General features: G+C 44.8%; 1 protein-coding gene across 3 annotated transcripts in view; it reads left to right on the top strand.

Moving 5' to 3' along the window:
• RSF1 (remodeling and spacing factor 1) overlaps positions 1 to 3,528 on the top strand; it is a 74,959-nt gene extending 71,431 nt beyond the window's left edge. For all 3 annotated transcript variants that reach the window (XM_084270036.1, XM_084270035.1, XM_084270037.1), the window contains 2 exons: positions 290 to 481; positions 2,606 to 3,528. In XM_084270036.1, the coding sequence (XP_084126162.1) occupies positions 290 to 481; positions 2,606 to 3,177 (764 nt within the window). In that variant the 3' untranslated portion in view covers positions 3,178 to 3,528. The remainder of the gene's footprint in view (positions 1 to 289; positions 482 to 2,605) is intronic.
• Positions 3,529 to 12,845: the final 9,317 nt, after the last annotated feature.

Raw genomic sequence — 12,845 nt, 5'->3', positions numbered from 1 at the left:
GGCACCGGTAGGGATGAGGGAAGCACACTGGAAGAAAACCTTCTGGAGAAGTTTGAGGGAGACAGGGAAAGGGTTTGTGAGATTTTAAAATCAGGCAGTTCTGCACTGGTGATGAATAGGAGAACTGATGTGTGAGCCTGGGAAGGGGCAGGGTGATGCAGCACAATGGTTGAGACTCTCCCGTGCTGGAAGAGCCCGTGAATCCATCGGTGCTGGTCTGAACCTTCTCTGAATTGAGCAGCTGTGCTTTAATGGAATAACACACCTCACTCTTCTTTCCCCTGTACAGAGAGTGGCGATTACACAGATTACAGCGATGATGACTACTTGGAAACCAGGAGGAGAAGGTCAAGACGGAATCAGAAGAGACAAGTTAATTACAAGGAGGATTCAGAAAGTGAGGGCTCACAGAAGAGTGTCCGATATGGGAAGGAGTTGAGAAGAGTTCATAAACGCAGGCTTTCCACTTCAGACAGTGAAGGTAAAATAAACAGCCTCCCGTTGGCAGGAGCTGGTACAGACCAGCATTAGCAGGAAGAGATAACGATGTCGTTCAGAGGCTTGAGCAGATCTTCTTTGTAGAGTCCCTTGATGCTTCTGAGACACTGTTAGTTCCTGATGCTCTGCTACAGTCACTTCTCAAAGTCATCCTGCTTCCTCATCCTGACTTCCAGGTCCGAATTTTTACCATATCTGGAACGGAGTGCTGGGATATCAGCACTAATCTCACTGTTTCACCACTTCTTCATTTGAGAGGTCACAAAGTTTCCTCCCACAAACCCTTCTGTAAGAGAAAGGGCATGACTTCTGGTGCCCAGGTTGCGTTTGTGCTGGTGGTTAAACCTCAGTCAACCTTCGGTTTGAAGGAGCTGTGATAAGTCCTGCTCTCAGCAACACCAGTCACACCACCAGCGACTGCTGTGGGTTTTAATTCCAAACGAGCTTTCACAAAAGCAGACACTGATTATGGGGGTACCTTGTATTTTGGGCACCCAGCCTTTGAGACCTTAGGCATGGCTCTCAAAGGTGCTGGGTGGTTCGGGTTGCACTGGATGCCAGGCTTGCTCAGAGAATCAGCTTGTAGGTAAGTTTTGGAAGTGCTGGCCTGAGTTGGAAAGGAACCTGTAGCACTCCATAGGTGAAGGGAATCAAGGAGGCAATCTGAAACTTGGTCTTGTACTGCAAGACAGTCTGTGCTCAGAAGTACGACATACAGGCTCTCTGATAAAAACCTCCTGTATGGTGGCTGAGATTTTTGCTGCCTGCACTCATGGCTTTACACAGTCCCTAATCGATGAAGTCTTTTCTCTGTGAAATCCCATTTCCTCAAGTATTTTTGGTGCTGGCTTCTTGCCTATTAAAGTCAGCACCACTTAGTACCATTGCAGTACTCTCCCACAGCAGTATAAAATGTACAGCACTGTTACTGTAAATTAATTATGTTAAAAATACCCAACTGTATCAGCTTGACCCCACATTAAATAATACCCTTGAAAAGTGACAATTCACATCCATTCCTAATGAAAAATCACAAGGATGCAGCAAAAAGAACCCTGTGCAGCACTACAGGCTGGGGGAGACTGGCTGGAGAGCGGTCAGGCAGAGAAGGACCTGGGGGTGTTGGGTGACTGTAGGCTGAATATGAGCCAGCAGTGTGGCTGGGTGGCCAGGAAGGCCAATGGCATCCTGGCTTGTATCAAAAACTGTGTGGCCAGCAGGTCTGGGGAGGTGATGGTGCCCCTGTACTGGACATTGGTGAGGCTGCACCTTGAGTGCTGGGTCCAGTTCTGGGCTCCTCACCGTAAGAAGGACACTGAGGTCCTGGAGTGAGTCCAGAGAAGGGCAACCAGGCTGGTGAAGGGGCTGGAGGGAAAATCCTCTGAGGAGCGGCTGAGGGAGCTGGGGATGTTCAGCCTGGAGAAGAGGAGGCTGAGGGGAGACCTTATCACTGCCTACACTGACGTGACAGGAGGGTGCAGAGAGGTGGGCAATGGTCTCTTCAGCCAGGTGACAGGAGATGGGACAAGGGGAAATGGGCTCAAGCTGCGCCAGGGCAGGGTCAGCTCAGATGTGAGGGAAAACTTCTTCACTGAAAGAGTTGTGGGGCTGTGGAATAGGCTGCCCAGGGAGGGGGTTGAGTCACCATCCCTGGGTGTGTTTAACAGACGGGTAGATGAGGTACTTAGGGATATGGTTTAGCACAGGACAGGAACAGTTGGACTGGATGATCTTAAAGGTCTTTTCCAACCTTGTGGTTCTGTGAAATTGTGTTTCCGCTTCATTTTTCAGCCTGTCCTTTCTAAGCCATCCCAGGTTCTGCGCTATTCCTGGCATGCAGTTGCCACTTTTGGGGGCAACACATGTGCCCCCAGCGCCTCTGGCACTCCTCAGAGTGGAAACAGCATCGGCAGAGCATTGGCCTTTGCTGCTTGAGCAATTTGCTTAAAAAGCAAAAGCAGGAATGTAAGGGTTTTGGTGCAGTTGGGGACCCTGGGGAAGGGCACAGAAACGTGTGTGGCCAGAGGTGGCTTGTTAGTGACTGTGAGAGATGAAAAATCAAGTGTGATTGTTCTGCTAATGGCTTTAAGTCTGCTGCTTATTGCAGAGAGCTACACCTCTAAGAACTCGGAAGACGACGAATCCACAAAGGAGTCCAAGAGATTGATTCGAAAGCGCCGGCGAAGTACAGACGACTACTCTGAGGAAGAGGAAGAGGAGGAAGATGAGGGGAAACCTGTCCGCAAGCGGCTGAATCGAATCGAGACCGATGACGAGGACAACTGCGAGAATGCGAACGACGACTCCGAAAACCCCGCTCCTGCAAATAAGCTGCCAGCACCACAGGCTCCTCAAGACAACGCCAAGAAGCACTGCTACCGGATAGAAAGCGATGAAGAGGATGACTTTGATAACGTAGGGAAAGTAGAGAGCCCTTTGGACTACAGCCTGGTGGATTTGCCTTCCACCAACGGACAGAGCCCAGGTAAAACCATTGAGAACTTGATCGGCAAGCCAAACGAGAAGACCCAGGCCCCCAAGGACAGCACAGCCAGCGCCAGCCTGGCGCCCAACGGCACGGGGAGCGGGCAGGAAGCAGTAGGGCCGGAGGAAGATGAAGATGAACTTTTGAGAGTGACTGACCTTGTTGATTACGTCTGTAACAGTGAACAGTTATAAGACTTCCATTTTTGTGCTAATTTATTCCACGGTAGCTCATACCAGCGGGCCAGTTATTAAAAGCTGTTTTATTTTTCCTAGAAAATTCTCCACTACAGTATCACTTTTTAGAAGCAAGAATTTCACCAGTCCTGCAGTCTTTCTGTGAAGTGACCAGTTTTGAACTTTGAAGATGAATTGCTGTAAATTCCCTCTCTTATCCCCTCCCTCCTCCCGCCCCCTTCTCCTTCCAAGTCCATGGTCCTGGGTAATTTCACTCACAAAAACCTTATAACAACAAGAGATTTGTATATTTTTGACTTTATATTTCCTGAGTGCATACAAATTTGTGGAAAATGGGTGGCCTAAGAAAGCATTCCAAATCGGTCAGGGCCCAAACCAGAACTGGGGTGGGTTTGGCTCAAGGGCGGGAGGGGGGGTGTGTGGGGGTGGGGGTTGGGGTGGGGGGGATGCAGAAGCACTTGTGCTTTAGCTTTTTCATATGAGATATATATTATATTTAAATGTTCACAACTTAGATTACAACTTAACAGACAGTTAAAAACAAAACTTAATGTCTGTACTGTCGCATTTTGTGAGTTGTAGGTTAACATACCATAGCTCATTTTAGTAATCACCTTCATGGAAGCAGTTTGATTTTTAATACTGGAGGCAAACAGAATTATTAGAGGCCAAGAAGGTACCATAAACAAGAACTCTACTATCCATTATGACTTGCAGACTTTCCTAATAAACATCCTTTAAAGTGTTTGTACAGTAAAGTGTACTGTAATGAAGTTTTTGACAGTTGAAACATGCTAGCTATGAATTTCTAAAGCTCTCTCACGCATAGTCCATCAGCTGGTCGTCGATGCACAGTGTCTGGCTGGAGGATGTATCCATGTGAAGTTAAGTCTGTAAGTTGGATGGCATCTTGATGTGCTGCAGACTCGTAACACAGACAAAAGAACCCTGCGGTAAACTGCCCCCGGCCACTCGAGTTTCACCATCCGTTGGAGTTACGCTGGATGCAATCCGTGTGTGCCAACGGCACTGGCCACAGATTGACAGTGCACCAGAGGATTGAGGGGCTTTCCTTTCAAATAAACCATGACTGGTCCATTCATGTCCTTAATATCTACTTCAAATTGAAGTAAACAAATGGAACAGTTTTCCTTTTGGAGGTTTTTTCTGTTTGGGGTTTGTGGGTGTGTGGTTTTTTGTTTTGATTTTACTTCTCTGCCTGGATGTATTAGCAGGTTTTGAATGTAGTGTTGGCTTTTGGCCAGTAGAGTTTTCGTAAAATACGTTCTAATAATCACCACGTGACCAACTGATTTCAAGAAGGGGCAGTAATTCTGAGAGAAAACGCTTGACACCAAGACATCAGCTTTGGAGTGGGCACCCAGTGCTGTGTGCTTTTCATTCAAGGAAAGGGGGGTGGGGGGGAGAGGATGACAAAAAGCAAAGCCAACCTGGGGCACATCAAGAGCTGAGCTGAGATTTGTTGCAGGTAGCATCCAGGTTTTCTCTTTTTATTCCAAATTAAGCTGCAGGGTGTAGTGTTTGTTCATGTCATAGCACACAGACAGCTCCAACAGATCTGCCAAACCTTGAAATCCGAAAAGGTCACATCTATTAATCCTTTTGCTCTGAGATTTGGTTTTTCACTGGTGTTTATGTCTGTTGCTGGCAACGGATGCACCAAAACTGCTGCTGCCACCGAGGAGTGAGTTCTCCTTCCCTGCCCCACCTGATTCCCCTCCATTATATTGTATTTACTAGTCAGTCATTAAGCACTTCTGTTTTCTTTGTAATAAAATCGGCATTTGGCCTTTACTAAATACCTCTAGAAAACTTAGATCCAAAAGTTTCCTACCTTCTGGCCTTGGAAGTCTTGGTTTTGTTCCTCCCCCTCCTCCTCTTCCTCCACAAGTCCTCTCAGAACCACTCCATGACTCTTCCTTGGGTTCTAGCAGTGCACATATCCTGCTGTAAAGCTGGAAGTGTCAGAGCTGGAACTCCTCTGTTTCCTGCTGTGCTGAAGCAAGCTTGGGATTTATTTTAAAAAGAATGAGAAATTGCTCTCTTTCTAAAGGACAATTTAATCCCATTAAAGAATGAATATTTCATAACCAGCTATTCAAACAGGGGAGCGAAAGCCACAAGTGTGAAACTAGTTCCTGAAGGCCCGTGTAGCATTTTACTCTCCTGGTTTCTTTGCCCAGGTGATGTGTAAACGTAGTGCTGCTACAGTTCTAATATACTTGTGGTTTAAAATGAGCAGGAACATAAGGCTTCCACTCCTTAGATGTTAGTAACTGCTGAGCATCTCTAATATTTGCAGTGCAAACCGTCTGATGCCTGTGCAGCAGCTGGGTTCTCATTTTGGCAGTGCCCTAATTTCTTTGCTGCCTGATGGAGCCTTTTAGTATCTCATCAGTGTTGCAGCAAACATTCTTACCCCAAATGTTAAATACTTAGTAGGCAATTAATGGGGGAATGTAAGGAAATTGAAGTTCAGAGATGGAACATCCCAACCAGAACTACAAGGAGAACTGAGTTAGGGAGCGATGTAAAAGCGAGACAGACCAGGAAGCGGAACTGGAGCATTGAAGCTTACAGCAGGAGTGTCTGGTTTTAAAAATGCTGATGACAAGTCCTTGCCAAGTTTGACTTCCTAGAGGTGAACCTTAAAAAGCAATTTTTTTGTGTGTCTTCTAAGAAGTTCAGTTTTGGGCACCCAAAACTGTTTCATCTCCTGGGATCCAGAGTTTCCCCTTAGACCAGTGGAAATATCACGCAAGGAAAAACTGCAAAAAACCACCCTAGAAAGTCTTAACATTTTTGAACCTCTCGTTTCTCTCTTCTCTAAGGCTTCGGGCTTGGAGGGAAATGTCCAGTCTTTAGAAAGATGACATTTTCTGACGTGAAGCCAGCTGACTGCCGCACAGGGTTCACGCTGCTCCAGTATCTATGTGTGATTCCCGAGTGGAAATGCCCTTCAGGTACTTTGGTCTCCTTAGTCTCGTGCTCTTCTGTACTTATCATGAGATCAGAAGTTAAATGTTTCGAATAGTGATGTTCAGGTGTGGCTTTGGGCTAACAAAGCTCAAACCATGTGAGAAACAGAGGGAAAGCTGGCCAGGGATTTTGTATGTCATTGGTTTTTAGCATAATGGATTTAAAAGTACAAGAACAAGCAGCTGTTGGCTGAACATACGAAGCATTTACTCAACAAACTCTTGTTTATTCCACACAGGTTGACACTAAAAGCTTTGTCTGTTTTAAGCTGCCAACTCTTCAGGGTATAGCTGGCTGCCAAGAAAGCAAATTGATTTCGATGGGCGCTGGTTGGGGGAAGAACCTGTAAATGGGGTGGAGGAATGGGCCTTTTTTGTGTCACCCAGATAAAGGATGGCTGTTTGCGCTCTCACGTCCAGCTTGTGTGATGATTACCAGCGCCATAAAGTCCATGGTCTGTCTGCTCTGTCCTTAGCTAACATGGTGTGTTACTCTAACCAGAAGGGTGGTAGAACTAAGAACTCTTGTTTCATCACAGTTGCTGTCTCCTAGTTATCAAACCTTCAAAACCCAAGCGTATTCTTGATGTAGAAATGGGAAGTGACATCACCGAGCTACCAACATACCCCCTTAGTGTTGAAACCCTGTTCATCAGTGCTGAGCAATCAAGTCTTTCGATAGTTTGACTTTGTATGTATTGAATTAAATTATAAAACTACTGCATCTTCCTGATGTATTTAATGAAAAGATCGCTCGAACGGCATTTGAGAGAAAAAGGGATGATGCCTCTTCAGGAGTTGGACTCAATGATCCTTATGGATCCTTTCCAACTCAGGAGACTCTGTGATTGATCCTTTCTACATCTGTCGTTTATGAATATGCCACCTTTGAGGTTTCTTTGGCTGAAGTGCCTGAGTTACTCCGCATACAGTGAGAGCTAACAACTGGGGCTTGTTTTCTGTTCACCTCTGGTTTCTGATCACTGTGTCTGAACTCTTAGTGAGAGATCTAACTCAAGAGATCCTCAAGGTGAAAAAAATGTATGTTCACAAAAGAGAAACTGTATGGCAGCGGTACAGTTACTTGTCTTCACATCTACCGTTCCAACTACACTGGTATCCAGGTACCGCCGCTGCTTCCTAATTTGCATAGTTCGTTGTCAGGGTGTATCTGTTTCATCCCTCTCTTTTCAGGCACTTACAACTTGTTCTCAGTGCTCTTCAATAGGAAGGCCTGGTCTGAGCTTTCAGATCGTTATTTTAACTTAACAAATTAAGTGATGGAGGAATTTTTATGGCACCTGCTTCTTTTTTAAACTCACTTTGTACACAGTAATTTAAGTAAATTATGTCAGCCCCAGAGTTGGTCTGATGAAGAGATCTGTATCATTAGTTCAAAACAGCAATGTCTAGGCCTTGAGAATTGGGTTTGGTACGTGTGCAGTGACTACTATTCACAGGCTTGTAATCTGGATGTAATTGTGTATTTACATTTAGCATATGCTTTCAATTCACTGGGTATACAAAATCCTTAAAATATATATATAATATATATAGAAAAAATCAAATATCTTCAACAAAAATAGTAACTTTCTGAGATAAAAATGGTATTGAATACTGTGGGGGAAACTCCAGCAACTCATATGGAAGAGCACAACTCTGCAATTGCAAGTTTAAAACTTGTCTGAAAGCATTCAGGATACCATCTGAAATAAGGATTTGCAGGATCAAGCCCACATTTCCTTGTAGTTTTATTTTCCTTCCTCCCCTAACAGTTGGTGTAGGGACTATTCTCTCACTTAAAAATGTTGGAAGACAGGAAAAAAATAATCCAATGGAAACCATCCTTACATACTGATGTGAGAAAAATTCTCTGTGACTAAATCTTTGGTGCTTTAGAGTTGGGTACCCAATCTGAGACCTAGCAAAGAGCTCTGGCTTCAGAAATATTTATCAGTAGACAATTATTTCTGAAGTTGGGATAGCTGGGGTATCAAAAATGATACCAGTCACTTCTGAAAACGTGCATCACTTAACCAAGCTCTTATTTTACATGAGGTGTAACTAACTAACTGCAATAGTTCCAAACAGGAAAAAAAGAGATAAATAAATTGTGTGCTTGGGAATTGATTGTCCCAACGCTTCAGAGTAATTTAACTTATTTTGTATATTGCAAAAAAAAAAAAAATGTATATTGCTTAGTATGACAGTTAAAAAGATTGTGTACAGCTTCTGGGGGAAAGAATAGAACACTCTAAAGTAGATTAAAAAAAGGTTTTATAATTGAATATGTGGTGTAAAGGCTCTGGATTTAACTGCAATTAAAAGGAAGTCCTACAACTTGGGTTTTTTGACTATCATTTTGTAAATGCTGGCACCCCTCGCCTGAGCCGAGGAGCGGGAGAGGGGACAATACAGCAGGTAGAGGGGGCACGTGTGTCTGCAAATCTCTCTGCTGTTGCCACGTCTGACCCCAAAGGTTCCTACGGAGAACGGAGCGGCGGAGTCGCGCTCTTCGTTCAGGTGTGGTTTACTTCGTGCACTTCGCAGCACTTTGTGTATAGTCGGTCTCACTGGTTCCCCAGGTGCAGACAGAGCCGCTTTCTCCTGCTGTTTGAATGCTCTTTCAAGGAACAGGAGATGGGGAATGGATGGAGGGAAGTGGAATGGAAATAGGCGTGTGGAAGCCTCTGCTGTTTGCAAGACAGGTCTTGGACAGGCCAACAAACTACTTGTGACTCGCTCTTTAAAGACTTCCTTTCCCAGTTGAAGGTCTCCATTTAGGAGAATCATCAACCCTCCTATTCTCATCCCAACCTTCAAAGTAACAGGAAAATCTACTTGAGGTCTCCTTCCTCGAGGGAATCGGTAATGTTCCATCAGCAGGACATGGATGTGGAAAAAATCAGGATCAGTCCACAGAGTATTAGACAATGTTTGCTGGGGGGACGTTGGTTGGAGTCCACAGTTTGCTTTGCTGTTCCTCCTACCATATCCCTCATGACTTAAAAGTCTGTCAGAACGTGACTTAAATGGGTTCATGGGGATAAAGTCCTTCTACTAAAACATAGGACAGATTAGTTACCGGTGCACCACTTGTTAGTTAGAGCAGTTAACAGTCCTTGATAGATACTAATCTGCTACTCCAGTTAGCGGTAGAAAAGGAAACTGAGTCATAAAGCTCTAAGCCTCCTTTAGTTTTCCATTTCATCCTGGTTATATGGACTCTCCAATCCTGTACAGTTACCTTACTCCTATGCTATGTTCATTCCAATGGCACTCCTGCCCCAACCTGCATTAAAGGGCTTTGTTGTCAATGCCCAAGCGGTTCCTCGTTCCTCCCTGTGCTTCACAACCCTCCCGTGGCATCCAGGAGACGTGATGTGACCGATTCAAACGCGTGACATCGCCGCTCTGGGTCTGCAGGACAGCTCTCACGTAGGCCCAGACCCCGTGCATTAGACAAACGTTGGGTGCATCCATTGCCCCAGGTAACACAGAACAGGTTCCTGGCTAGCAGAGTGGTTATCCTCCCACATCCCCTGAGAATTAGAACAAACCTGCCAGACAGGTCTCTTCAAGTTTCAGATACACGAAATACAGTCTTGTCTTACTCCTGTGTGCTGTTGGTATGTTTGCAAACCTGGAGCTCCTTAAAGCCGCTCTCCTTCACAGTTGGCCTCCTTTTTCCTTTTCTTTCTCTTTACAGAGTTAACACCATAAAGTTCCACAAGCTGTTTACTTAGAGTTTAACCCTTGTGTTTCTTGAGTCCTGAACCTTGGTTTCTCAATCTCTCTTCAATCATGACTTGCTACAGTATCAAGGGGAAGGGGGGTTGGACCCGACGCTCTCTGGAGGTCCCTTTCCAACCCCTATGATTCTATGATTCTGTGACTGAGGGGACACACACTGCCTGGGGAGGGGGGGAGATACGCTGAAAAAACTGGAAGTGTTATTCTTGTTGCACATAAACTGGGTGGTGCTTTCACTGTCTTTCCCCCCCTTCCCCTCACCAGATGCATGTAAAACACGCTGCGTTGAAGCCTTTTAAAATGGAAGTCATGGTGGCCTCAGTGCTCAAAGGGTTAACTGCAGTTTATTAACAGCTGATGTTTTTAGATTTGCAGTACACAACTGTTTAAATACTGTATTCCTTGTAAATGAAGTTAAAAAAGAAATAATAATGTTAAGGCTGGTGCCAATATTTTTGTTAATGAGTTGTTCAGCGTTGTCTCTCACTACAGTCTGGTCAGAACTCTTTGTGTATAAGCTGGGCCTGAAGCCATTTTATAGCTTGCAGGCCTAATTGTGTAACTTTTCTTTCATAATGGTTTTTGTTATAATATCTACTGTCATTTCTTTCATATAAATATGACATGTAAATTGTCATAATAAAAAAAATAATTGAAATAACTTGATGTACAAAGTATAATGTGTACTGAGGGAACACAGTGGTTTTCAATGGTCACCTTGTGTGTGTGCAGGAGGGATTTCTTTCTGACTTTTAAAACATGCTCTCAGTAACAGCTGCTGTGTCCTAGCCTGTGAGGGTGATGCTGCCTGCCATGGGAATGCAGAACTTGGTGGTTCATGGTGATGTTGTTACAGCAGCTCAACTGACAAAAGTTTTTCTTTCACCGGCTCTGGCTGACAGTGGGGGAGACCTGTTGGATTTATTTTTGCAGTTGTGATGATTTTCTGCTCATGTTCTATCTTCTACATATTGATATTGCAGCAGCTTGACAAAAAAAACAGTAGATCAAATGGGGTTCAGTCCTTGCCTTATGCTACAACATCCGTTTTGTTTGCTCTTGGAGTTGAAGAATTGCTGGACCAGTGGTGAATTCTTACAGATAGGGAGAAAGTCTGCCCAGTTGCTACCAGGATTTGTTTGCACCCTACCCAGCTAGGCTGTTCCAGCACAGATCTGTGAGGTGTCCACATGCTGCTAATGAGAGTTTCATTTATGTAAAACCAGTGAGTGGATGCCTGCGGAAGCACTGAAGGTGCCCATGTTCTGACACGGGGCTATGGCAGTGGATGTTGATGATGTTTGAGGACTTTAACAGGAAAAAGTCAGGGAGAGAAGTGAATGGAAGAAAGGGGTGATTTCTCTCCATGTGAATCCAATGAACCCTGTCAATCTTTGGGGTTGTTTTTTATTTTGAATGTGTGTCTGTGGTTAATGTCAAGCTCCTGCTTGTTCCTGTAGCGATGACAACTTGCACTTAAATCCATCCTCCTGCTCCAAATGAAATGCCAAAGCTGGAAACTGGCATTTTTTGATGGACTCTTGGTGTTCATGTTCCCCCTTACATCAGGCAGTGCCCTCTAGTCAGTGGAGAGAGTCTCCCCTGGGTGGCAAGTCCTCTGTCCTAGGGTGACTTAGTCACCCTGTGAAGGTCCCTGATGCTCTCCATTGCCTCTGAACACAGCCCTGCTCTACCAAATCACTCTTGGATATCCAATATCCAGGCGTCACTGGGTGGGTGGGGGTGTGGGGGGGGGGGGTGGATCCTAACTCACTTTTTAAAGCTCTTGCAGCTGAGTGTACAGGAAACATCTGCCTGCCCACTCTGAACTTCTGTTAGATGCAACACACCACACTGGGGTAATGAAGTGTCTGGATCCTATAAATGAGGAAGATGTAGATTTCTCCTCCTCCCCAACACCTCAGTCTCAAAACCTACTTCCCAACCTGAGCTTAAACCAGCCTTTTTCCTGTCTTCTTTTGGAAAAGTGGTATGTGGCACAAAGAATTGCATTTGCCTGCAGGAGCAGGAATGAAATCCGTAGTGTTCCACCTGGAGTGGCTTATTCTGTTCCGATCACTCAGAAGTTTTACTTCAAAGGAATTGTCACGGGATTTCCAGTGCCCTACAGAGGTGGTGAGGGCTCTCTGCCTGACCAGAACAGCCTGTAATGGGGAGCGGGCAGGAACAGGAATATTGATTTATAACCACGAAGTATGGCGAACCAGTTTCCATGTATTTCCATCTATTCCCACCAGCTGCTCCAGTCTGATCTGCATTCACAGATCAATCAGATTTGTGTTTCCAGATCAGCACTTCTCTTGGCTTGACAGACATCCTTTGAGCAACTTCCTTTTCCTCATCTCCTGTTGCCTCCATCATCTTTTTTCAAGCTATGCCAGCAGTGCTGAAGTATCACTTCATCGTGGCAGTTGCTTTCATTTTGGTCAGGGTGGTTATTTGAATGAGTAATGAGTATTTGCATAATTAGAATCCCAAATGGTTGGGCATGGCTAAGGAGCTTTACAAAACCTTTTAGAAAGCTCAGCCTAAAAGAACCACATTGTGTTCTTGTCCACCCTGGTTTCTTCATACATTTTCATTTTCCAGAATGTGCTGCTTTGGCTCTTTGCTATCCAAGACCACAACTGTGGTCTTGGATAGCAAATGTCCAGAGAAGGGAAAGATGGAAACCTAATTCTGTTAATACTCGGTCCATGTTTGTGAGAACCTGGGTTTGTACACAGGTAGGTAAATGGTACCTTAAAAGTAAATTTGAACTGATAAAAGGGAAGATTAAAACCTGTGACAACAAGGTAACCACTGCATGGACTCTTGGTGAGATCACAGAATTGTAAGGGTTGGAAGGCACATCAAGAGATCAAGTCCAACCCCCCTGCCAAAGCAGGTTAC

Source organism: Gallinula chloropus (assembly GCF_964237585.1).
Source record: "Gallinula chloropus genome assembly, chromosome: 1".
Taxonomy (NCBI): Eukaryota; Metazoa; Chordata; class Aves; order Gruiformes; family Rallidae; genus Gallinula; species Gallinula chloropus.
This window is presented reverse-complemented; position numbering and strand designations above follow the sequence as displayed.